The 27,677-nt window shown below is 40.6% G+C and overlaps 1 protein-coding gene and 1 long non-coding RNA gene across 4 annotated transcripts in view; one reads left to right on the top strand and one right to left on the bottom strand.

The window, feature by feature from the left end:
* Positions 1 to 10,496: 10,496 nt before the first annotated feature.
* LOC121132878 lies at positions 10,497 to 19,670 on the bottom strand. 2 transcript variants are annotated; one of them, XR_005869584.1, is made up of 3 exons: positions 18,718 to 19,670; positions 14,836 to 14,924; positions 10,497 to 11,555 (listed from the first exon to the last, which is right to left on the bottom strand). It is a non-coding gene; the product is annotated as an uncharacterized LOC121132878 (long non-coding RNA). The 2 variants fall into 2 exon arrangements; XR_005869585.1 differs by lacking the exon at positions 18,718 to 19,670 and adding an exon at positions 18,524 to 18,558 and having other exon boundaries at positions 14,836 to 17,861.
* Positions 19,671 to 20,725: 1,055 nt separating this feature from the next.
* The window catches only part of Rock1 (Rho associated coiled-coil containing protein kinase 1), a 100,481-nt gene continuing 93,529 nt past the window's right edge, over positions 20,726 to 27,677 (top strand). For both annotated transcript variants that reach the window (XM_013122752.3, XM_005083035.4), the window contains exon 1: positions 20,726 to 20,840. In XM_013122752.3, the coding sequence (XP_012978206.1) occupies positions 20,748 to 20,840 (93 nt within the window). In that variant the 5' untranslated portion in view covers positions 20,726 to 20,747. The remainder of the gene's footprint in view (positions 20,841 to 27,677) is intronic.

Below are 27,677 nucleotides of genomic sequence, written 5' to 3'. Positions count from 1 at the left end.
TGTGTGTCTGGGTCAGTCCAAGTAAAGGCAAAGATATTCTGTGACTGGTGGTCCAGAGGAATAGAAAAGAAGGCATCCTTGAAGTCACTGACAGAGAAATAAGAGGTTTATGAGGGGATGGTGGGAGAGGAGAGTTTAAGGATGAAGAGCAACTAATGTTGAGTTGATAAGTCAGAGATCCTGAACAAAGTGGTAAGCTCCATTGATTTTTTTAACTGCAAGTATAGGGATTTTAAAGGGGGAAGATGAGGGGTGTAGAAAATTGTTTCTTAGAAAGCTAGAGCAGAGAGGTTTAAGTCCCCTGAGACTTGGGAGAGAAAGTAGATATTGAATCTTGGTTATATATTTGGCAGGGTTTTGTAGTTACATGATTAGAGGGGTATGATGTTTGGCTAGAGAGAGGTTTGGGGTGTCCCATAGCTGAGGATGGTAAGGGAAGAAGTGTGTCAGACTGTGTGGTTTGGAGGAGAAAGAAGGGGAACAGCTGGCAAGCCTGGGGCCAAGCAGATAGGGGAGCAAAATAAATAGAGGCTTCCATTTTGGCTAAAACGTCCCTTCCCAGCAATGGAATGGGACAAGTTGGTATCTCTAGGAAGGAATGGGTAAGGGGGTACCCTTAAAGATACAGCTAAGTGGTGGGGTTTGGTGAGACTGATAAGGTTGTCCCCCTATTCTGACAATAGAGGAACAAGGAGTGGTTGGTCCCCAAAAATTTCTCAAGACTGAAAAAGTGGCTCCAGTGTTCAGCAAGGAAGGAGACGAACTGCCCTGATACTGCGATAATTACCCAAGGCTCCCTGTCAGAGATGGTGGTAGTCAGGCCAAGGGAGCCCAGGCCTCCTTAGTCATTCATGGCCAGACCAAGGAGGTCAGATGAAAGGTGACCTGGGGTTGATTTCCTCATGCCACAAGGGACATGGGGGCAATCAACACTCCAGTGTCCTTCTTGATGGCACCTTGGACTTGCTCTGGGTGGTTTATGAGGGTTCTGACAGGCCCGGACCTAGTGACCCTCCAGACCACATTTGAAACAGGGACACGGAGGTTCTTAGGCTTTAGGAGACCAGGGAGTCTGGGCTTTTGCTTTAGTCAGCTGAGAGGCCTTAGCCATCATTAGGTATTTTTGCTTTGGGGCTCTTTCATCTCCCTCATAGTACACCTTGAAGGCAACAGTTAAGTCTTCTGCCTGTGGAGTCAGGGGCCTCTTTTGTAGAGTCGATACATTGGGGAAGCCTTTCCGTGAGGCAGGGCTGTAAGATGCAATGCTTACTGCAACCTGTGGTATTCCTTAGCTCACGAGCTCCAGGATACCTTTTCATCTGAGATGTTTAACACTTAATATTCTGTGACTCCTGAGTGCCAGAATACCTGTCCCATCCGATCCGCCAAAAATGCCTACAAAATGCCCATATATATTCATGAAAATACTCTGTAAGGCTGAAATGCCTTTATATTAATATGGATTTAATCACTCACATTGAAGATGGAAAGCAGAGCAATAAATAGAAAAGATAAAGCACTTTAAAATGATTTGCTGCCGGGCGGTGGTGGCGCACGCCTTTAATCCCAGTGGGAGGCAGAGGTAGGCGGATCTCTGTGAGTTCGAGGCTGGGCTGGACCGATAGCCTCCAAAACAATACAGAGAAACCCTGTCTCGTAAAAACCAAAATAAATAAATAAATAAATAAATAAATAAATAAAAACAAAATGATTTGCTGACGGTTTTGGATTTAGCTCAGTGGCAGACTTGCCTGCATTGCAAAGCCCTGGGCTCAGTCCCCAGCACGGGGAGGGGGGGCAATCTCTAAAGTAAGAGAATTTGAAGAAAATATAAACTAAAAGTATCAACTTTTCAACTGAGCAGTGGTAGCATAGTCCTTTAATTCCAGCACTGGGGAGGCAGAGGCAGGAGGATCTCACTTGGTCTACAGAGTTCCAGGACAGGCTCCAAAGCTACACAGAGAAACCCTGACTTGAAAAACAAAACAAAAACAACTTTTCCAATTCCAACTAAAAAGTAAGGTGATAAATTTTATTGGTACCATAGAGAAATGAATATTAATCAAAATTTCTTATTGAATCAAAGGAAGAGTAGTATCAAATGTTTTATAGCATACTAAAGTATTTTATTTTTAATGTATTTTATTTATGTGTTGTGATGCATGTGAAGATCAGAGGACAGATTGAAGGAGTCAGATCTCTCCTTTCACCTTGTGTGTCCTAGCGATGGAACTCAGGTCATCCAGGCTTGGCAGGAAATGCCCTAACCTACTGAACCATATCTCCAATCTTAATCCTTCTCAGAACAACCTCCCCCAGCCCCCACCCCCACAGGTGTTATAATCTTTATGTCCTAGAAGAGAAAGCTGAGACATAAGGGCACTCCCATTTTCATACTTTAACTTCTTTGCCAAATCTCACCAAAAACAGTTTCTCCCTTTGACTGTAAGGAATGTTTTCTGATTTGTAGCTTTTCTTGTTGCTTTTGGAAAGGGCTATGCAAGGGAAATAACAGCCATGAGTAGGTAGTGAGGGGATACAATTTCCCCCACCAATGACACAGTTGGTGTATGCTGCCTTGTTAGGACTAAAAACAACCTGACAAAATTCTCCACTACCCACAGATCCAGAAATAGATATCAAGTAGACCTTGGCTCCCTCAGGAATTTGGGTTGGCATTTAGGGTGTGTGTGTGTGTGTGTGTGTGTGTGTGTGTGTTGTGTTGGGGGGTGGCACTGTGAAGATTATTTCTCCTGGTTTTCTGGGAAAAGTTTAGTGCTGAGGAAGTATAGATAAAAAAACAGGCTAAAGCGTCTTAAAATATGGAGGAAAACACAGCAGAAGTTTCCACATACCATTTCAATTTACAATCAATTAGCTAGTTCACAGAATATGTTCTAAAACTTTTCTTTAGTAATGTGAGATGGCCTTGTATGTGGGGGTTGTATGCTTTAGTCACACAGTTTTCAATTTGTTTTAAGTCCAATATTTCTGTTTTTAGAAACATGTAAACTACTGGATTTTCTGACTAAATTAGATTAAGATATGTGACTCGGGAATGTGAGATGGAATACTTCCAGGTCATGAATTTGGACAGCTTATGCTGAAGGAGATTTAGGAAAAGAAGTATTATTATTATTGAGAAAAAGAAACATAACACAATTACAAATGGGTAGCCAACCAAAACAAGTAATAACTCTAACTGTGCACATACCCTCCTAATGGGGCTTCAAAATATATGAAACAAAAGCAGATAGAGATAAAGGAAACATAAACACATCTACTGCATACATGAGCCAGGGACGCTTATCAGAAATCAGGAGAACAATTAAGTTTTAAAAAGTAGTGGAGTATCTGGGGCTGGTTGTATAAGCCAGAGGGATAACAAGTTGTCCCTGGACTACAGAGTGAGTTCAAAGCCACCCTCAGTGATAGAGCACTTCCCTAGCTTTTCTAGTACATGGAGGCCCCAGGTTTAGTTCCCTGTATCTAATACACAAAAGAGTAGAGTATAAAAAAAAAAAAACACTGTTGGGAGCTAGACAGGTAGCTGAGCAGTTAAGGGAGGGTACTTGTTGCTCTTTCAGAAGACCTGGATTTGGTTCCTAGCATTTACATGATAGCTCACAACTCTCCAGAGTATATGATTCTTTCTTCTGAACTCTGTGGGCACCAAGCAAGCAAGTGATGCACCTACATACAAGCAGATAAAGCACTCATAGATATACACCACCAGGCAAGCAAGTGGTATACCTACATACAAGCAGGGTTTCTCTATGAAATAGTCCTGGCTGTCCTGGATCTCCCTTTGTAGGCCAGGCTGGCCTCGAACTCACAGAGATCCACCTGCCTTTAAAACATTTTAATGAATGTGACTGTATCATATCAACACACACACAGAAAAAGAAAACCAAATTATCATTTCAACAACACCAGAAACAACCAAAACCAAAAATCGATACCATAATTTCTAAAAAGGTTTATCAAGTGCCTGAAGATATACACTTGGTGGCTGAGAGTGCTTGCTGCTCTTCCAGAGGATAAATTTGGGTTTGGTTTCCAGCACCTACACAGCGCAGCTCAGATCAGCCTCTGACTCTAACCACAGGGGACCCATTACCCTCTCTTGTTTCCACAGGCATTTGCATACACGTGGCAATTCATATATATTCATATATATATACACACATACATACATACACATATGAAAATTTAAGTATTTTAAACGTTTTATCAAACCATGTTGGGCATGGTGGCTTGCATCTATAATCCTAGTACTTAGCAGGTAGAGGCAGAGGATTGCTTGAGGTCTAAGAACTATCTTTTTGGTTGAGAACTAAAGTACAAAAATGATTTATTTTTGGATGCATAATAATACACGTTACCTGTAAGAAATCAGTTAAAGGATGGAGCAAGGGATAATTGCACATTGTTGAAGCTGGAAGCAATGTCATGAAAGCAATCTAATTAATATTGGCAACTGAAAATATGTCATCAATGGTTTTCCTTTGAAGAATTACTCTTTTGCCATGTGTAGTCTTTAGACTGGAGTGTAGTTCAGGACCTGTGCAATTAGCAGGCAAAACTTAGTGTTTATGCAGCAAGATAGTCAGAAAAGGAGGAGGGTGGGAAATTCTTATGTTGGTCTGAAAGGTTTAACATAAATAAATAAATAAATGACCCAAAAACAGATATTGGGGTTCAAGCTGAAGATCAGGGAAGCAAAGCAGCCAAGCTACCAGAGAGCTCTTACATTTAACAGGGTTGGGGCATTCCTATTGCCAACATGGCTGGAGAATGAATGCCTGATACTGAGATCCTGCTCCTATCTTATATACCTCCCTCATCCTGGGATTAAAGGCATGGATCACAGGTGCTGAGATCATCTTTGTATGAGCTGTTTCTCTTCAGGACTGAATCAATATTGTGTAGATCTGGGTGGCCTTGCCCTCACAGAGATCCTGCTACCTCCTAATTCTGAGTCCTAGGATTAAAGGTGTGGACTACCACCTCCTAACTTCTGGCTGCTGGAAATAAAGGTGTGTGCCTGGCTTCTATGGCTTGTGGTTGCTTTCTGAATTTTCAGGCAAGTTTTAATAAATCATAAATGATATATCACCAAGAAAGGCATGATCAGAGGCTGACCTAATTTAGATTGTCCCTCACAGGAAAGTCAGAGGTTGTCTCCCTGTGTGATTCTACATCCTGTCAAATTGCCTGTGCCTATTTTGTGGTAGGTAGTGCTATGTTGCTTTGATTACTATGATTGTGTAGTATATTTTGAAGTTAACCTTTTGTTTTGTTCTTTTTGCTTGAGATGACTTTTGCTATTATAGGCTTTTCATGGTTTCAAATATATTTTAGGATTACTTTTTTTAAAGCTCCTTGAAGAAGTCGTTTTGATTCCATTATCTGTTTTTTCTCTTTATGTAATTTCATTCCTTTGCCAAGAAAAATTATTTTTCTTCTCCTTTGTTTCATGTGTTCAATTTTTCCTGCTTCAAAGCCTTTGTCTGACCATCTTAACATACATGTCATCTTGACAGTCATCTTTTCCTGGTTCTTCAGTTTTAGACTCATTTTTATTGCATGAATGAATATTCATTATTTGGATATGAGTCTTGTAAAAACCTAAAAAGTGCTATTTTAAATAATTGTTATTTTTGCCGATGACCAATCACATTAGCTTTTGACTTTAAGGGATATTTTGTTTGTTTGTTTGCTTGTTTGTTTGGTTTTAGTTTTTTGAGACAGGGTTTCTCTGTGTAGCTCTGGCTGTCCTGGAACTCACTCTAGAGACCAGGCTGGCCTCAAACTCACAGAGATCCACCTGTCTTTGCCTCCCACATTCTGGGATTAAAGTTGTGCGCCACCACTGTCTAGCATCCAACTGCAAGTTTTAAAAATTTCTGCCTGTAGACAGGGTTTCTAACCTTTGTCAATGTCAATTTATATCTATTCAACACAAACTTCAAAATATACTTCCAACTTATGTGGTCCCTTGGGATCTGGTTGACCCTCAATGGTGACTAGCATGCAATGCATAGAGGTCAGAAGTTTTGCTAAACGTCTTTAATTGCACAGGACAGAGCAAGGAATTACCTTGTTCCAAATAGCAGAGGTGTCGAGGCTGAATGCCTTTATTCAGTTCTTGAAGTTATTGCTGTCTTGCCTTAGGCCAGTCTCATGTACATGTACATCAAAGGTAACTTGGCACTTTGAGAGACTCTTACTATTTTCTTGGGTCGTTCTCTTCCCCAGCTCACTTTTTTTCAGGGTACCTTTCACATTCTTTAATAGAGGTATCGTTTCCCCAGTTTTGTGCAGAGAGTTTCTTCTAAGAATTTTAACACCCTGCATTATTGCTGCTAAGAAGCTCTGCAGTTCAGTTTTCCCCTTAGAGAAAAGCCATAGGTAAAAAGAGGGAAAAGGGAGAAACTTACTCTTCTGTGTGGGGTGTGTGTGTGTGTGTGTGTGTGTGTGTGTGTGTGTGTGTTAGTGCACCATGTGGCTGCAGTGTTTGCAGAGGCCAGAAGACTATGTACGGTGTGTGTGTGTGTGTGTGTGTGTGTGTGTGTTAGTGCACCATGTGGCTGCAGTGTTTGCAGAGGCCAGAAGACTATGTACGGTGTGTGTGTGTGTGTGTGTGTGTGTGTGTGTGTGTGTGTGTGTGTTAGTGCACCATGTGCCTCCAGTGTTTACAGAGGCCAGAATAGGACATTGAATCCTTGGGACTGGAGTTACAGATGGTTGTGAGTCACCACAACCCAGGTCTTCTGAAAGAGTGGCTAATACTCTTAAATGAGAAAACTGTCTCTCTAGTCCTGTGTTGCTTTAATTTTTGAGGCCATGCTACTGTTTGTTCATTGTGTTCACTTTGTAAAGTCCTAAGATAGTGTTTTAATAGATATTTTATCCAGTTCTGATTTGTAATCAACAGGAATCAGAGGCCACTGTCTTGGTAAAAATTGGGAGTTACATTCTGATATTTAATGTACGATGAAATGCCAAAGATATTTGTAGAGTTATGTAAAATTAATATAATGAAGCTCTTGGAGACTACATAGTCCAAAGGAACTATATCAGTATTTGCCTGGGTAAGTGCCTATGTACAGACAACTAATCAAGTATGTTCTTAAAATAACTGGATGTAGTCAAAACACAAGCATTCTAGTTATGCTGTGATGTCTTGATATATTTTTCCATACTCTTTTTCAAGGGGGTAGCTTTGCATAAATATCCTCCATGGTATCTAGGATAATGACTTAGGAATCATTTTACTCAGAGTCCCAGGCTAGGCATTCTGTAAACACTCTTGGTGCTAGAAGTATTGGAATGTGGGTGGACTTGCTGCTACTAGCTCCCACCTCAGTTACAACAGCCCACATTATAATTTTTTCACATTTGGGCTATTAAAACAACTAAGTTTTATACTGGTAAATAAAATCATAGAAAGCCACCATTTTGAAAAACATTTGTTTCAATTCTCTATCTAATCTAATTGCTTTTGGGAGAGAGTTTCAGTTTGAGTTTAGCATGTATCTTTAAATTTTTTTTCATGCTTTGCTAGTTTTATACAGAAATTTATTCATCTTAAAGCACTTGCTAATTTCCGATGTAAAAAGTCTTTTCTCAGATAAAAACAGTGTCTTTCTCTTCCCCGACGTGTTGACATCAATCAAATATTTATATGCCAAATAAAACATGCATTTTTATTTGAATGACATTTTTCACTTCTGTAATTTTTTAGACTTAAATTTTCTTTAAAATGGAGCAGAAGATAAAAAACAAAACTATTTTCCACAAGCAGAAGGCAGCCATAAAAGTAAATCACAAAACAATTCTGAGGGCCTGGAGAGATGATGGCTCAGAGGTTAAGAGCACTGGCTGCTTTTCCAGAGGACATGGGTTCAATTCCCAGCAACCACATGCGATGGGGGTAGTCCTTCTGTGTATATGTTTGCCTTATTGGTTGATAAATAAAGCACTGTTGGCCAATAGGAAAGCAAGATAGGTGGGAGGATTCTGAGAAACGCAGTCAAGAGTAGAGAGTCACCACATGATCCTGGAAGAGAGGATACATGAGGCTGGCATTCTCAGTAAGATAAGACCTTATAGAAACATATATATTAGTAGGCATGGGTTAATACTTAAGACAGAACTAGCCAACGAGAAGTCCTGGACATTGGCCGACAGCACTGTAACATTGTAATTGGCTCTGGGACCAGGCTGGCAGAAAGAATGCTCTTTACACACATGGCAGATCACAAAACTCTGTAACTTCAGTTCCAGTGAATCCAGCACCTTCACAAAGACACACATGCAGGCAAAACACCAATGCATTAAAATAAAAAAGTAAAAATGTGTAAAATAAATAAAATAAAATTCTGTTACTGTTGCTTGTTTAATATTTGAAGTCTAATGCCAACTCTTTTGAGAAACAAAACAAAACATTAGCAAGCATTAGAGAAGTATCAAAGGGCATCTGTTGAGATAGCTCAGAGTTAAAGGACTGGCTGCCAAGTCTGACTGCCTGAGAGCCAGAATCCACATGGTGGAAATGAGAACTGACTCCCACAAAGTTGTCCTCTGACCTCCACTCATACACAGTGACACACACTCACCCACACACATGCACACAAAATAAATTAATTTTAAAAGAAGTATTATATAAAATAAGTACATATCATATAATTGATCCTGTCATATTTATGATAAATTAGTGGTTACTAAAATTTATTAATAATTTCAAAATAATTAAGAGCTTATGGATACATAATAGATCAGCAGAATGGCATATCATATTCAACACTACACTTTCATATAATCATGAGACAGTCAAAACGAAGCTTCCAGTTAGGGTAGCAGCAAAATTCTTAGACTAGCAAGAAATAACTACAGTAAGAAATATGCATGGTCAAGCTGATAAGAATCTAATGTTCACATAACAGTTGCTTAAGGACACATTTCTCAGAACATACTCCTGTTTCTTGTGTGTGTGTATGTGTGTGCGTGTGCATGCTTAGGTCATCAGATTTTTGTGTCAGGCACTTTTACCTTCTTAGTCATCTTACTGAACCCATTTTCTGTTCTTAAGAGATGTACAATATATATCTAGTACTTCAATAACATATGGAATAGTTCAATATTATATACAATTATGTGGAACAATTCATGCTCATGTATGATGATAATGGTGTCATAATCATTAAGAAAAATATTGTTAGCAGAGTGGTGGTGACACACACCTTTAATTCCAGCACTTTGGGAAGCAGAGGCCAGCCTGGTCTACAGAGCAAGCTCCAGGACAGCCAGGGCTACACAGTGAAATCCTGTCTCAGAAAAGAAAAAAGAAAAACAAAAGAAAGAAGGAAGGAAGGAAGGAAGGAAGAAAATAATTGTTTGATGCTGTTAACAGAATTGTTTACCAATTTCAAGGGCTGAAGAGATGGTTCAGTGGGTAAAGGTGTTTGCTACATGAGTTGAATCCTCAGAACTCAGAATCTAGGAGGAGAGAACCAACTCTCACAGCTGCCCTCTGACTACCACACACATGCTGTGGTACAGTATACCCACACACATATACTCCACACCCCACTCCCACACATATAATTGAATGAATATTTTAAAATTCTTTAGTAATTTGAAAACATACAATGGGGGGGGTTGATACAGGGTTTCTTTGTGTAGCTTTGGAGACTGTCCTGGAACTGACTCTGTAGACCAGGCTGGCCTTGAACTCAGAGAGATCTGCCTGGTTCTGCCCCCCAAGCGCTGGGACCAAAGGCATTCGCCACCAAACCTTGCCTTGAGAACATATAATTTTTACCTTTATATCAAGATATATTCCAATTAGACTTAAAATGAAAGACATGGCAGAATAGCAGGGGGACAAAAGAAAAGAACTTGAGGTTGGAGAGGTAGCTCAGTGGTTAAGAGTACTGGCTGCTCTTCCAGATGACCTAGAATCAATTCCCAGTACCCACAGAGTGTCTCAACAACCCTCTGTAACCTCAGTCCTAGGGAATCCAATGTACTCCTCTGGCTTTCATGCATGTGGTATACATAAGTACATGCCGGAAAACACCCACACACATAAAAATTATTCTCATTCTTATTTATGTATTTTATGTATATGAGTGTTCTATCTGCAGAAGAGGGTATCAGATCTCACTATTAATAGTTGGGAGCCACCATGTAGGAATTGGGAATTAACCACTGAGACATCTCTCCAGCCACCGAAAATTATTTTTTTTAAAAAAATGAAAATAAATGCAGTTAGTAGTGGTACATACCTTTAACCCCAGCACTCGGAGGCAGAGGCAGTTGGATCCTGGTCTACAGAGTACATTCCAGGACAGCCAGAGCTATACAGAAAAACTCTGTCCCAAACAAAACAAAACAAAACCCAAAACTAACAAAAAACAAGAAAAACACTCAAAATTTTTTTTAAAATTGGTAAAAATCTATAATTAGTAAAAGAAAGATTATGATGATATATGTGTTGTGCCCAAATTCTGAAACCTCAAAATCACCAAGAGACCCATTTCGATACAAAAGCAAACAGTCCTTTGGTGTTGTTTAATGAGCTAACCCCATTAACTCCATTCACCGCAGCAGATGCTGGAGAAGGACCAGGGGAAACACAAGGCAGGGAATATATTGGGTAGCATAAGCAGAGTGTCTAGGGGTACACAACAGTCTCAGGATTGGTGTGCTTCAGGGCTTGGACCACCTGTTCTGTATTGATTGGTCAACTGGTTGTTATGGCCTATAGGCCTTCCCACGTCAGTTGTTATGTTCTGCACATCACTGTTGTACATGTATACATAAAGCACACCCAGAGCCATAAAACACAGCCCCGCCAGCTAACTTCTGATTGGTTCCTTGCCAGAGGAGGTTATCTGACCTCCTGTCGAGTAGAACAGGAGGGGCAAGGTCAGGCAAGCACATGTTAGCCTGTGATGGCTGCTAAAGCAGGGGGCTGGAAAAATGTAAAACCAATAGGTGAATAAGTGTGAAACATAAATGAATTCATAGAAACATAAAAATCATGGGCTGGAGAGATGGCTCTATGGCTGAGAGCACTAGTTCCTCTTGCAAAGGACCTGGATTCAATTCTCAGCACCAACATGGTGGCTCACAGTCATCTATAACTCCAGTCCTAATGGATTCATTGCGCTCTCTGACTTCCCTGGACACTAGGCACACATGCAGGTAAAATACTAATACATGTAAGATAAATCAAAAAAATTTTAACAAAATCAATAAATATAGAAAATTGAACAACCACAATCAAAGATACCAAGTTAATACAAATGAACCCAAGTATAATGACAAACCCAGTGCTGGAGAGAGAATAAAAGGGCACAACTTGGCAAAACAGTGTTCCTGGAAAGTGTTAAACTATTCTTACCTGGTTCTGAGAACCACTGCTAAGGAAAAAACAGGAAGTTGATGAACTGAATTCAAATGAGCTGCAGCCAAGATGGAAGTAACTCCAATGGAGGAAATTTCGAGAATTTGTCTTGCTGGAATCAACACCCTGGGTTTACCTGTGAATAGCATCAGGCACTAAAAACCTCGAGATGGATCCCGACCCAAGCAAGAACACTCACAAGGTCCCAACTGACTGATTCAAACTAACCATGAGAGGCATGAAGACTTGGTTCCTCTTTTGAAGGAACAAGATAAAACTCAAGTAGTTGTCCAAGGCCTACAAAATGCAGCTGAGGTACAGATTGTACAAGTCATGTGAGAGTCTTGTACCCACAGTCTCTCTGGCCTGTTTGTCCCTACCTCGTGTTCAGTCAGCACAAAATATTGTACAACCACCATCATGATGGACAACTAGGCAGAACCCCGAGGAATTCTCCCAGAACACCAACCCCAAGCTGCCCGAAAATTTAGAAGCCTCGAGGAGGCTCATACTCTCTTGTAGGTACCAAAGCAGAGAAGGCATGCCACAGATCTCTGACCCTTGCAGGGAATCTGACTCCCTAATCTGCAGTGTTTACTTTTCTCAGCATGTTTGGGGGGCTCATGGTTGACTTTCAGCTCACTCTGGTGTCTGGGGATGGCAGCTTAATCAATCCCTCTGCCTATCTATGCCCATTTTCTGATTGTTTTATTTTGTGGATGTTTTGTTTCTGGCCTGGGACTTGTAGCTTTCACCTCCCCGGCTCTAGGCTGCCCAACCTGTGTTGTGATTTGATTGTTTTGGGTTTTTCCCCCCCATGGGATTTTTTTCATTTAACATTGATTTTTATTTTCTTGTTTTTACCCTTTTGAGGCACCACTGTATCTTAGCATTGGCTATTTTTATTAAATGTTATTCAACTTCCTATTTGGAGGAGGGAGCTATTGAATTTTCATAACTATCCATGGTAGATTGATAATAAAGCTTTCATAGGAATTACAAATTCCTATGGAGATGGGGGTGGAGAGATGGCCCAGAAGTTAAGAGCACTGACTGTTCTTCCAGGGGTCTTGGAATCACATGGTGACTCACAGCCATCTATAATGAGATCTGGTTCCCTCTTCTGATGTGCAGGCATACATGCAGACAAAACACTGTATATATATATATATATATATATATATATATATATATATATATTTAATAAATCTTTTTTTTGAGACAGGGTTTCTCTGTGTAGCTTTTTTGAAGCCTATCCTGGAACTCCCTCTGTAGACCAGACTGGTCTCAAATTCACAGAGATCTACCTGTCTCTGCCTCTCAAGTGCTGGGATTAAAGGCATGTGCCACCACTGTCCGGCTATAAATAAATCTTTGAAAAAAAGTAAAAAGGCAAAAAAAACCCCCAAATCCTTCATAGAGAGAGAAGTACACAACAACACTATTTATAGGCCAATAGAATTATGGTTAAATAAATGATCATAATTATCTTTAAAGTGATATTATGCAAGTATTAAAAGCTGGGTAAGTAGGCTAGCAAGATTATATAAGCTGAATAAAAAGAGTATACAAAATTATATATACAACGTATAAGACACATAAATGTCTGCAGAGGGAAAAATATCAAAAGAGATACCCTAAGCACATCGTGGTGATTGTAACTGGGTGGCCGGAATATGGGTGATTTTTGCTCTCTGCTTACTTTTTATATCTTCCATGTACTATTTTTATGATGAAAGGAAAAACATGATTATTGATTTTTCTTTTCAAACATTCTAGTTTATTGGGTGTGGTGGCATACACCTTTAGTCCTAGCACTGAGTAGGCAGAGGCAGGTGGATCTATGTGAATTCAAAGCCAGCTGGTCTACAGAGTGAGTTCCAGGAGAGCTAGGGCTGTAACACAGAGAAACCCTGTCTTGAAAAACAATTTTTTAAAAACCTAAAATTTTAGCTTATGCTCTAAGGAATGTATGAAGCAACAAAGACAAGGTCACATAGATCAAATGTATAAAAACAACAAATACAGTATTTATACTAACTATATGCTAATAAAACAAGATACAGTACAAAAATTATTGTTATTAATAAAGTGTACATAAAGTAAAAAATGGGCATGGTAGAATTAATGGAGTTAGGAGGATCAAGAATTCAAGATATTTTTAGCTACATAAAGACTTTGAGTCCAGCCTGAGCTACATTAGACCTGTTTAAAAAAAATAGATAGGTGCAGGTATCAATGGCTCTCTTCTAGTTACAGAGATTTTTCAGGAGGTAATTGAATGATGAGAGTGAAATGTCAAAAACATTTTTCTGCTACTAGGTACTTAGAAGCAGGGCTTAAAGTTGGGCCTGATGATGATAAAAGAAATGATGAAAGAAAGCAAAGTGAATACTGAATGAGAACTGGTCATTGCCAAAAAAGACAACTCACTAAATGAAGGGCCTTAAAGAGAAATAGAACACGAAAAATAAAACCCAGAGGCTGATATTGGGGTTCAAGCTTCAAGCTGAAGATCAGAAAAGCAAAGCAGCCGGCCACTTGCTTTTTCCTCTACTTCAGACTACTCCCAACTTCACTGCTCCTCAGATTCACTCAGACTGCAATGCTCTCATCAGCGTGGCTAGAAACCAACTCTCAGAATGCAGCCTGAGACACTGGGCTCCTATCTATTATATATATCTCTAGGGCTGGAATTAAAGGTATGAGCTCTAATTCTCTGTTAGACTGATTCACTATTGTATAGGCCAGGGTGGCCTTGAACTCAGAGCCATCCACCTGTTCCCTGAGTCCTGGGATTAAAGGTGTGTGCTATCACTGCCTAGTTTCTACAGCTAACTAGTATGGCTGGCTTTGCTTTCTGATACTTCAGGCAATCTTTATTAAATCATAAATAATATATCACTACAGAGAAAGATGTAAAAACCTGAAAAGTAAGGGGTGAGAAAGGAAAGCCTTGGAATTCAGTGGAGTGATGTTTTTAAGCAGGAGGAAGAAATCTAGATTGGAGACTTGGAAAAAATAAGAGGTCATGTAACCAACTATGCGAGTGACTATCACTTCCCTGAACTGAGTTTCCTGCTCTTACTGTGGTCACAAATAGACCATCTCAGAAGGTTCACGAATATAAAATTTCCTTATTCTTGATATACAAGGGAATATTAGCCATTTGCATGCTTGGGTTTGGGGGTGTGATCACAGTGAGGTCTCTAAGACAGCATTGACATAAAGCAGAGGAGTAACTAGTTTACAGGAATCCCTTTCCTTCTATTTCTCCTTCTATTTCTAGGGTCAATGCAAGTATGTTTGCAGTTGAATGGAATAGCAGTTTCTAAGAAATACAAAACAGATGTTAGAGGAAAACATTCCAGGGTGAGTCAGGGGAAGCATGAGTGCACTGTGTGCTCACAGCTTACCATACACTTTTCTTGCTATAATCCTGACAGATTCCCGCATCCCAAACTCTGCCCCTGCAGAAGCAAGGCTGCAGTAGATCTAAAATGTTCTGTGGAAAGAAAAAAAAAACAAAAATAAAAACAAAATAAATAAAGAACCCCCCCAAAAAACCCTCTTGGCTGATCTCAAAAGAAATACTCTTAAGAAAAAGAACATACTCTTCCTGATTTACTTCTTAGACCTAGAAAAACATGCAAAAATAAACTACTTTGGGGAAAATACTAACTATATAGAAACCAACCTCTTGAAACAGAATGGAATCTAAATTCTCATAACTTTCTGTTTACTAATGTTCAGAATCTGATGAAGTTGTTGTACATTTTTAGAAATATGATGCCCTCTGGAAAGCTACATTAGCCACAATAAATATCATACTTTCTTGGAAATACTGTCTAAGGTGTCAATAGGAACATAGCTATAACACACACACACACACACACACACACACACACAACCTACCTCACAATTCTTTATTGATTACTTGGGAATTTCACATCTGGCATAGTGCCTGTGTTACATCCTACTGGTAAAAGTCTCTGCCTAGCTTTAGTGTAGGTGGGAACTCCAGAGTGGATCAGGAGACATAGTTCACTGGAAGCCATCTTTGGAGGCTACCTCTCAAAACACTGTGCCCCCCTCCATGTTTATGAAAGAAATTGCATAAACATGCAACCAAGCGTATTTTCCACCAAATAACCAAATAAGAGAAATGTTCTATTTGCTTCACTATATTGAAGTCTATACTCCAATCTAGTTTCCCCATGATCACTCCCAACAATGCCTCATTCTAATTCTTCTAGCACTATAATTTCTTCACTGTAGGTTGAGTCTCATCTCAATGAAATGTTTTCAGTTGACTGAATCCCTAAGTCCAGAAAAGTTAAAAAGAATGGCCAACTTAGTCTATATGTTTTTATAGAGTTACCAACTCTGTAGTCTTTAATTGCTGACTAAGAAAATTAAAAAAAAAGATTCCAGGAGCTGGAGTTATAGCTTAGTGGCAAGACACATACTTAGCATATATGAGGCCTCAGCCTTAGTACTGAGTTACAGCAATAACAACAAACAAATACAAACCAAATTCAAACAAACAAGCAAACCCATAGACCATCTATTATTATTCTTCATCCTTAAAGAAAAGCTATGTTTAATTTTTTAAAGCACATAAAGATTAAAAGATACTCTTTTTTAAACTAGTTCTATTTTGTTTACAAAAACTTATTACATCTTTTAAAAGATTTTTCTTTGTTTGACAACATTTATGAACTTACAAAGTATATAATGCCTCATGGATTTGCCCCTTCTCCTTGCACCCAGGTCATGTTAGCCTTTTATCACTTCAGTTTTAGTTGTATGTGCACTGCAAATGTGATCATTACATCTTTATTTTTTTCTCACTTTGCTACAAATCATGGAAACTCCAAGGGATGCCATTGGCTCTTGGGTCCAGTGTTTAGGAATGGCTAGCCAATCCAATGTCATTAAACACTGTCAAGACCTTCTTTACTCTGAACCTACAAAACCATTTTACATCTTTCCCTATGGACCATAATCATATCACTCCTTTTCTTACAAGGAATCATTTAAATTGTTGCTGATTCAAACAATACAATGCATTGTTGGTTCTCCATTCGGATTGAACAGTAGTTGCAAGTCTTCCAAGTATTACTATTGTTGGGAAATTGTCTCTGTCCCATTTTGGTTTCTTTATGACCAATGATCAAATAAGCTGTTATGATCTTGAGCAACTGTTTCCCCATCTTTGGTACAGGTATATTCATAACAGTTTGTTTGAAATTATAATATACCTCTCTCTCTCTCTCTCTCTCTCTCTCTCTGTGTGTGTGTGTGTGTGTGTGTCCATGTCCATATGCCATGTATGTGGGGGTATCTTCAGAAGCCAAAAATGTCAACTCTTTTGGACCTGGAGTTACAGATGGTTGTGAGCTGCTTGAAATGGGTTCTAGGAACAAAACTCATAACTTCTAGAAGAGCAGCAACTGCTTTTAACTTCAGCACATTGTTTGTAGAGTAGTGCCTAGCTCTTGGTAAGCTATTTGTATACATCTTAATGTATCCCTTTTTTGTTTTGTTTTTGGTTTTCAAGACAGGCTTTCTCTCTATAACAGCCTTGGTTGTCCTGGAGCTCAGTCTGTAGACCAGGGTGACCTCTAACTCACAGAGATCAGGCTGCCTCTGCCTAGAATGGGTACTGGGATTAATGGCGTGCTCCACTACCCACCCTTCAGTGCCTTAATATATTCTTTACGAGACAGGGTTTCTCTGTATTGTTTTGGAGGCTGTCGGTCCAGCCTGGCCTGGAACTCACAGACATCCGCCTGCCTCTGCCTCCCGAGTGCTGGGATTAAAGGTGTGCGCCACCACCACCCGGCTATATATTCTTAAAATTCAATAATAGAACATCATCTGCTATTACTTTTGCTTCTTAAAGAAAAGTTATTATATTCCATAACTGTATGGGGGACGGGCCATCCAAAGAAACATACTTTGGCCCTGCAACCACGGCCAAAGAAATACACCCTGACCCTGAAACTAGAACCAAAGAAACACTTTGGTCCCAGATTCAGAGCCAGTCAAAGTAATATGCCCTGGCCCTGAAATTAGACACAAAAGGCTAAAAAGGTCAGTGAAAGAAACAAACCTGGGCCCTGAAACCAGAGCCAAATCTGACCAAACCAACTAAATAGAAAACCAACGAATCCCTGAGCAGAAAACCAACCAATCCCTAAGAAGATCTAGCCAATCTGAGTTCAAGGGATTGAAATATGACCAATTCCCACCCTGGAAATCTTCTCTCTGGAAAAACCCTGCCCCTAAGAAGCCCTATATAAACCCTGTGCCTCTTCCATTTGCTGCTGTCTTCTTCACGAAGGCAGAGGTAGCCACGCTCCTGGATTCTTCCCTCCCAGTAAATCACTTGAATAGGTTTGGGTGAGACATTCTTTCACTGGAGCAGAGATGGATCCTGGAGCAGAGCAGAGCAAGGCTGTTACACTTTTGCTAGGTAAACCTTCCCCTAGCAGAGCAGGGGCAGAGTTGTTACACTCCAGGGAACTGGAGCCAAACTCTAACAGCTTCACTGGGGAAGGCCGACCCTGCCAAAGCAGAGCTGTTACACTGGGAAGCCTTTCCCTGGAGCAGAGCAGTAAGTCACTATACTTCCTGTCACCTGTGTTACTCCTCAACTCCTGATTGCCAGAATACTTTTCCTTCTGAGCTGTAACATTTAATATTCCTTAGCTCCTGACTGCCAGGATCCCTTTCCATCTGAGCCACAATGCTTACAACAATCATCAAGATAGCCTTATAGGTAAATACACATATGCTTCACATATACTTCCAGTAGGGGCATTGTCAATAACTTTATTGGTGTCTTATTGTCTTAGCTACCTGTACTTTTTCATGTGTTTCCAAATGGAAAGCAACAATTTTCAGTTCTCTGAGGAAAAAAAAAACTCTACAAATACCTAAAAATGGTAATAAAGGACAAGCAGGGTTTAGGAAATTTATTTCAGGGAAACTGCCAGATTATTTTAAGCCCTATGCTTAAAAATAAATATAATTCACATGACTGACTTAAAATACTAGGGCCAAGAAAAGTCACTGCAAAAGCATTTCATAAAATACCTGAGGGGGGTTGGAGGGATGGCCCAGGGGTTAAGAGCACTGGCTGCTCTTCCAGAGGACCTGAGTTCAATCCTCAGCAACCATATGGTGGCTCAAAACCATCTGTAATGAGATCCGGCTCCCACTTCTGGCCTGCAGGCATACATGCAGACAGAATATTGTAAATACATAAACGAATCTTTTAAAGTTTGTACCTAGTTTTCATTTTGGTTATGATTTTCCGTGAAGGCTTACTTCCTATCTTGATTTACACAGTGGACTTTATATCGAAACATTTCTTGTACCTAATAAAATGAAAAAAAAAGAAAAGAAATAAACATCCAAACAATGTAGTGTTTTCCTAACCTCTGGCTCCCATGCAGATGAATTGTTCAGACGCTACGCATTGCTTTTTATACAGGGACATTTGGTTCATCTGTAGCATTTCCCAGTGTGGGGTAAAACACACCCACATGTTCAACCTCCAGCAATCTTTCATTTAACTATGATCAAACTCAAGGATTGATTAGGAACAAATACAGGTTGGCCTTCTGCTGAAGGCAGTGAAAAACAATCAGAAACCTTTCAGCCTGTCACCCCACAGTCAATGAAGAAACTGAGCTAGGAGGAAATGCTCATTATTTTCATATTCCACATTAGTTGGGATAAAACCACAGTTCTAAGTTTTACTGAGTGTCCTGACATTGAAACAGTAGCATCACGCAAGCAAGACAGAACTAAAAGTTGATGTGAGAAAGACAATAGGAATAGCTTAAAAACATTGATTTTTCTATGAATTTTCCTCTTTAATTAAACTGCGTTTAACTTTTATCGATTCTATCTTCCAGAGTCAATATTTTAAGACTCCCTTGACACACACGGCTTGGGAACGCTGAGTGCGTGGTGATTTTTCCCATTGCATCGTTAAACAGATTCAGCGTGGTGGGGCTCAAGGACAGCTGACCACAGTGGTCTGGAAAAATCCAAATTCCACTGGTGATGAAATAACTCTCTGGTACCTCCGGACGAAAAGCATCCTCCTGGCCCAGCCAAAAGTATCTATCTCAGTGATAACAAGCGCCGTTTTTCCTTGTCAGAATTCTCCCGACCAGAGGCTAAGTAACTCCCAGAGGAAGCTAAGCTGGGCACCAGCCAGTACCGAGACCAGAAGCAGGAAAAGGTCCACCTCCGCCCGGACCTCCACGGCGGCCCCGCCCCCGCCCGGCCTGCCCCGCCCTACCCCGACCGTCGCGACCCGGCCAGACCCGCCCTGACAGGCGCCAGCGTGCGCGCGCGCGAGTCCCGGACTGTTCCCCTTCCGAACGCCCGCGCCGCGCCTGCGCACTGCGCACCGGCGGTCTCCGTTTGTTTGAACAGGAAGGCGGACATATTAGTCCCTCTCAGCCCTCCTCGCCCCACCCCCCAGGCATTCGCCTCCGCGACTCGCCCTTTTCCCAGCCCGACCGCAGCCCCTCCCAGAAGCTCCCTCATCTGCAGCCGTCCGGACCCCTCGGTCGTCTTCCTCACCGGCCCGTCTTCCCCCGAGCCGTCTGCGGGCCACCGGCCTCGCCCTGCCCCGCCGGACACCGCGGTAGCAACCCCAGCAGCGATCGGATAAAATGGGAGAGTGAGCCTGTTCTGTGGGGACCGGTTCTTGGCCGGGGGCTGATCAGTGGTCGGGCCGGGCCGAGAGGAACCAGGGATGCGGGGTTAGACCGCCCCCACAGCGCCTCAGAGCGGAGCGGTGCCGGCCCGGGGCCCAGGCGGCGGCGGCGGCGGCGGCGGCTGCAGCTGGCGCAGCTCCTCACCCGCCCTTCGCTTTCGCCTTTCCTCTTCGCCCTCCCTGGCTGCCCCGAGGGAGTCTCCACCCTGCTGCGCTCCCTCTTCCCGCCGCTGCCCTTCTCTGGACTGGGCCCCGCCATGGCGAAGGCTGCCGGGGCCCGCTAGGCTGAGGCGCCTCGCCGGAGCGACCGGGCTGCTGGCGACGGCGCTGTTGGGTGTCGCGAGAGGCTGCCGGGTGGGATGCAACTTTGGGCGTCCGAGCGGCTGCGGGTCGCTGTCACCCCCAGCCTGGGGTCTGAAGAGCAGAAGTCCCCTCAGTGAGGGGGAGGAGGGGGAACCGGCGCACCTGGTGACCCCGAGGTTCCGGCTCCTCTGCCCGGCGGCTGCGAACCCACCGCAGAGGAAGTTGGTTGAACTTGCTTTCCGCTGCGGGTACGAAGGTATTGTCACAATTAGCAGCATCATGTCGACTGGGGACAGTTTTGAGACTCGGTTTGAAAAAATCGACAACCTGCTGCGGGATCCCAAATCGGAAGTGAATTCAGATTGTTTGCTGGTGAGTGCCGCTGTTTTCTTTGCGTTGCCTTGGGTTCCTCTTGTTTGCACTCTGGTTAACTACGAGTCTCAGGTGTGCATAGTCATCTTGGGAAGATGCCAGATTTCTCTTTTGCAAGAGTTTTGGAGCACCAGTAAACCTCATAGTTCAAGCCCCTTTTAAGCAGTTTCACTGGTTCCCTGCTAGCTACTTCTGAACTTAGGTTTTGATTCTGCTGTCAGTCCACTGAACATACCTAGAAACTGTTATTGCAGGTCGTATCAGAACGGTAACGTGTCAAAGTATATAGTGTTTGTTGAATGAGGATCTTAGTATTAACTTCCCGGATTAGTTTGACAGTAGTATTGAAAAATCTACTTTCTATTTAAAAAATTAGTTCCTAGGGGTTTTAGAATTGATACTGAGGAAGTGATTTTTAACTTTAGGTGTCTTGAGGCTAAAGAAACTTAGCTGAACGTTAAATGCAAACGCTTATGGTAACTAATCCTAGGCCAGCACAAGGTTGATGATTTTTAAAACATCATTAGTAAATATATTTCACATCTATTAAAAACTATTTTTGATGGTAGTGAACTTATATCACTTTAAAAAACATTCTAAAGTTGGTAAATCACCTGAAAAATTGTCCAGTCATTGATAGCAAATACAATTATTTGTAAATAATTGACATTTGAGTACTGCTAATACAATTACCAACTGAATTTTTCCATTTACTACTAAAAACTATATATTAATACTCTGGCTTGTGCCTTAAGCATCTTGATTGATGCATCTACTTTGCCCTTTATTCCTTTATTCCAAACTTTTTTTTTTTTGGTTTTCCAAGACAGGGTTTCTCTGCATTGTTTTGGAGCCTGTCCTGAAACTCACTGTAGACCAGGCTGGCCTTGAACTCACAGAGATCTGCTTCTGCTTCCCAAATGCTGGAATTAAAGGCATGTGCCACCAATGCCTGGCTCCTTTATTCCAAATATTCAGCTGTCTTCTGTGTATCTTTTTGGGCATCATATTATCTAGATTTCTTATGTTCTAAACTAAAATATTTGTGTTAGTATCACTACCATCTGCCACTAAACTGTTATGAACTTTTTGGCAATACTAGTCCATGCATTTGAGTTATTACAAAAGACTTTGAGTAGAAATTGAGGATCTTGATTATTGCATAATCTCCATCCCCTTACCAGTTGGATTAATCACATTTGAAAATATGCTACTGTTGGTGGAATAAAAAGATTTGAAATAACTCATAGCTGTGTGCCTACTGATGTTCAAAGCTATGTGCCTACTGTTGTCCATAGATAGCTGTGTGCCTCTTAGTACTCTTGATTTCTAGTTTATGGGTTTTACTATTACCAGTAGGACATATTGGTTTGGAGCAAACCTTTTTCCTTAGCTTTTTGCTTTGTTTTGTTTCGTTTTTAAAGAGATGGGGCTCTATCTTAGTCATTGTTCTATTTCTGTGAAGAGATACCATAACCAAGGCAATTTTTATAAAAGAAAGCATTTATTTGGGGCTTTGCTTACAGTTTCAGAGGCTTAGTCCATTATCATGGCGGGGAGCATGGAAGCAGGCAGGCAGGTATGGTGCTGGAGATAAATGTAGCTGAGAGCTACATCCTGATCTGCAAGCAGAGACACACACTCAGAGCCCACCCTCAGTGACCATCAAGGCCACATTTCCTAACACTTTTCAAATAATGCCACTCCCTGATGACTAAGCATTCAAATACATGAGCCTATGGGGAGCATTCTTACTCATACTACCACAGGTTTCAACTATGATGCTAAAGGTAGCCCCAAGAACACCTAGCCTCAAGCAATGAAATTCTTACTTCAGCCTTGCAAGCATGCATAGTTTAGACTAGACTGTTCTGATTGTTAGTTTATTGCAAGGACAATAAACAAACTAGTCTCCCATTTCATTTAAACATTTAGTAAATTTTCTGTAGATCTAAATGTGAATTCAAATCTAGGTCTTGTCATGTGTGAGCTAGAGGAATTTTGTTTGTTTGTTTTAGGATAGGTTTCTCTGTGTATTCCTGACTGTCCTAGGGGGTTTTAGGTGAGTTATTTTAACCCCCCAAAACTCATTTTAACTTCAAGAAAATTGTTATGAGAATTAAATATACAAATTATCAGTTTATAGTGGCTAGTAACTTGATAATTGGCAACCGTTATTGTCATATTGTAGTATTACCGGTGGTGCATTGTCTTTAAGTGCATAGTAATTTACCTGACACTTAAGGTTATAATCCAGATAAGTATTGATGAAACATCCAAACATAATATAACTGAAAATGTAAACATTAGATGAATTCAACTAAGGGAGGGGTTTTTGGATACTGTTCACTCAGTCATGTTTTATTTTGTAGTTATGGGAATTAATTCCAGGACCTTGCACAAATGCTTTATCTCTGAGTTACATCTCTAGCACCTTAGTCAGGATTTATTATGTACTTGTGATGGTTTGAATAAAAATGTCTCCCTTAGGCTCATATGTTTGAATGCTTGATCATTAGGGAATGACATTACTTGATAGGGATTAGGAGGCGTGGCCTTGTTGGAGGAAGTGTGTCACTGGGGGTAGGTAGGCTTTGAGGTTTCAAAAAGCCTATTTCAAACCCATAGACTCTCTTCTTCCTGCTGCCTTTGGATCCAGATGTAGACTTCTTAGCTACTATTTCTGCCTGCCTGCTGCCTTGCTCCTCATGATGAGGACAGTGGATTAAACCTCTGGAACTGTGAGCAAGCTGTAGTTAAAGGCTTTCTTTTATAAGAGTTGTAATGGTCATGATCCCTTCACAGCAGCAGAATACTGCTTTAGGGTTTTATTACTGTGAAGAGATACATTGTATCATTGGTTTATTATTTAAGAAATAAAATTTACACATTTAAATGATAATTGAGTTAGAAATACAGCTGTAGGCACTATCTTTGGGTTGTGCTTTTTTTTGGAAGTAGTTCTTAAACTGACTTTAATTGTTCTATTTTGCACTTTTTATAACTTTTATAACTTTTTATAACTCTAGGACACTGATTCTCAACCTTTCTAATGCTATGACCTTTTAATACAGATCCCCCCCACCAACCATAAAATTATTTTTGTTGCTTCTTCATAATTGTAGTTTTGTTGCTGTTATGAATCATAATGTAAATTTCTGTGTTTTCTGATGATCTTAGGCAAGGGTCATTCGACGCCCACCTCCTCAAAGGGGTTGTGACCCACATGTTAAGAGCCACTGCTCTAGGGGTTTGTGCTTTTTGTTAAAAAATGATAACAAAGATACTTGCTTTTATATCCATTATGATATATTTGTGAGCCCTGAGTGGTGGTACAAACTTGTAGTCTTAACACTCAGGAGATAGAGGCAGTTCAAAGGCATCTTCAACTACATTGTGGGTTTAAGGTCAGGTTGGCTTATAGGCTGATAAAAACAAACAAACAAAAAATAAAAACAAAACAAAATGCCCTTCTCATGAGTGAATGAGTAAAATTCGTGTATGTATTTTATTTTTGTAAAATGTAGCTATTTCCTTTTTGGGATTATGAAATACAAATTGTACTTTCCTTGTAATTGCTAAGTGATTAGTAGGAGGCTAGGTACAAATTAAAGTCTGATATTGTAGATAGGCAAGAGGTTATCTTTAACTTTTGTCATTATTTAAAAGGTTGACTTTATCTACTAAACTGAAACAGTGGGTCATGTTAACACCTTTTTCTTTTTGCTGTCACCCAATCATACTTGGTGTTTGGAACTCTAAAAGACATTGGGGATACCATAGTGAGCTAAAAACAGTCATGGATCCTGCTTTCATGGAATTCATAATTGTAGGAAAAGTACTAAATGTCTATCATATTAAGATAGTGTTGGGAAAGGCTTTACAGGGAGATAAGGTATGTATGATGCTTTTACTTAAAGGTTGGGATATATTTAAAGACTTGTAGTAAAGCTGTCTTGAGTGTTGTCTTAAGGTTCCTATTTCTGTGAAGAGACACCATGACCATAGTAACTCTTATAAAGGAAAACATTTAATTGAGATGTCAGCTTTACAGTTCAGAGGTTCAGTCCATTATCATCATGGTGGAGAACATGGCAGTGTGCAGGCAGACATGGTGCTGGCTACATCTTAATCAGAAGGCAACAGGAAGTGGACTGTGACACTGGGTGGTATCTTGAGCATAGGAAATCTCAAGCCCACCCCCACAGTCACACATTTCTTCCTATAAGGCCATACCCACTCCAACAAAGCCACATCTTCTAGCTTATGGGGGCCAATTTCACTCTCTGGCCCCCCACAAGCCTATAAAAATATAATACAAAATGCATTTAGTCCAACTTTAAAAGTCCCCATAGTCTCTCACAGTCTCAACAGTGTTTAAAAGTTCAGATTAAGTTAAGATTCATGGCAATATCTTAACTGTAATCCCCTGTAAAGTCAAAATAAAAAAGCAGATCACAACATATAATGACATAGGGCATACATTACCATTCCCAGAACGTAGGGAAGGAAGCACAGTGAGGAAACACTGAACCAAAGCAAGGCCAAAAATTAGCTGGGCAAACTCCAAACTCTGCATCTTCATGTCTAATGTCAAATTGCTCTTCAGGTCTCATCTCCATTCAGCTTTGTTGACTGCAGCACACTTCTTTCTCTTGGGCTGGTTCCACTCCCTGTTAGCAGCTCTCCTTAATCCCATGACTCTGTTATCTCCAACATCTTGGAGTCTCCAAGACAATCTAGGCTTCAACTTCACTGCTCCACGAAATGGGCTCTTTAGTAGGCCCTTGACACATGCCTGGCCTCAGCAGCTTTCATTAGTCTTGGGGAGCCAATCCTATAACCCATTTTGTTGTCTATCCTTAACTCTAAAGCCAGAACTACGTGACTGAAGCTGCCAAGTTCTACTGTTTGCTGGGGTTGGAATATGGCCATGGCTCCCTTGTTCAATTTTATCTTCATCAGCTTTCTGTTTTTGATTGTTACCTTTACTGCCTAAGCTTTGCTTTTCTTAAATTTGCTCTGTAGACCAGGCTTGCCTCAAACTCAGAGATCCACCAGCCTCTGCTTTATCAGAGCTGGGATTAAAGTCGTGCACTACTACACCTAGCTCTAAACGTTTCTTTAATTCCTTTCCACAGGTTGTAAACTTAGCTGTATGAGACCTTGTCCTGAGCTCACCACTCCCTTTATTCCTTTTCCTAATTTGTTCATCTCCTTGAACCTTACCATCATGTTCTTGTGCCCTTTTCCCCTCAAATATTTTTCCTTGCTCAGCTTGCTCCTTTTCATTATATATCTTCATTAGAGTTAGACAGAGTCTATACTAAGCTGTTTTGAGATTTCTTCTGCCAGTGGTATAAATCTAAAACTCTTTACTTTAGCCTCAGGCAGACATTCCCCAGACAAGGGCAAAAGGCAGCCACTTCTACAATATCACAAGAATGATTTCTAAGTAACATAGTAAAATTCTCTGAAATTTCTTGAGGTACTCCCATCCCCAGTTCATCAAATCACACTCACTACCACTGTCTTCCTACTAGTATGGCCCATTAAGCAGTGCTTAAAACATTCCACTGTTTTCCTAACCCAAAGTACCAAAGTTCATATTACTCCAAACACTAACATGGTCTGGTCTATCACAGCAATACCTCAGTCCTTGGTATCAACTTCTTAGTTACAGTTTTATTGCTGTGAAGAGACATCATGACCACAGCAACTCTTACAAAGGAATTTTTTTAATTTTTTGAGATAGGGTTTCTCTGTGTAACAGTCCTGGCTGTCCTGGAACTCACTCTATAGACCAAACTGGCCTTGAACTCACAGGGATCCACCTGCCTCTGCCTCCTGAGTGTTGGGATTAAAGTATACGCCGCCAGTCACTACCACCACTATACCACACCTATTGCAACAAAGCCACACCACCTAATAGTGCCACACCCAATGAGTTTATGGGGGCCAGTTACATTCAAACTACCAAAAGTGTGTAATTTTCATACATGAGTCTATGGATTTTCTGAATCAAACTCACTTGAACGTGTTTAAAAATGGATTCTGAGCTTATGCCTTGGCAAACAAAAATCAGAATATTTGAGGATGATGTCTGGAATTTTGCATGAGATGTTGGGTTCTTATATACACTCGAGTTGCAAAACTAGTTCTAGTGCAGAGAAATATAATATTTGAGTTTACTTTGGTAATTTTATAATGAAAAATTTTAAACATACAGAAGTAAGATAATGTACCCCTGTTACCCAGCATTTGCGTTTCGCAGAAGCTTATGATGCTTCACTGTCCTTACTACAATATGTTAAAATTCTATGTATTATTTCACCCATAAGATGCTTTAGTGTCTCTGTGTGTGTGTGTGTGTGTGTGTGTGTGTGTGTGTGTGTGTGTGTGTGCGCGCGCACACACACGCGCACTCTGGTGTATATTTGTGTTTATTTGTGTTTTGGTTTTTAGAGACAGGGTTTCTCTGTGGAGTACTGGTTGTCCTAGAACTCGCTCTGTAGACCAGGCTGGACTCAAACTCAGAGATATGCATCTGCCTCTGCCTCCTGAGTACTGGGAATAAAGGCATGTGCCACCAGTGCTGGGATTTAGTATCTCTTAAAAATAAAACAAAGGACATTTGTTTATAGCCACAATGACTATTATATCTAAAGCAGACACTCCTTGTTATCATTAATTTCTAATTTATATTTACACTTCTCTGAATATCTAAAACATTGGTTTTGTTTTGTTTTTTAATCCAGTTACTTTATTAAAATCTGTGTTTCTGCAAACCAAACAGTCCCACATTACATGTTAACTGGTTTTGTTTTGTTTGGTCTT

Source organism: Mesocricetus auratus, unplaced genomic scaffold (assembly GCF_017639785.1).
Source record: "Mesocricetus auratus isolate SY011 unplaced genomic scaffold, BCM_Maur_2.0 Super-Scaffold_100018, whole genome shotgun sequence".
NCBI lineage: Eukaryota > Metazoa > Chordata > Mammalia > Rodentia > Cricetidae > Mesocricetus > Mesocricetus auratus.
The sequence above is the reverse complement of the archived record's forward strand: the minus strand, read 5'-3'. Positions and strand labels throughout refer to the sequence as shown.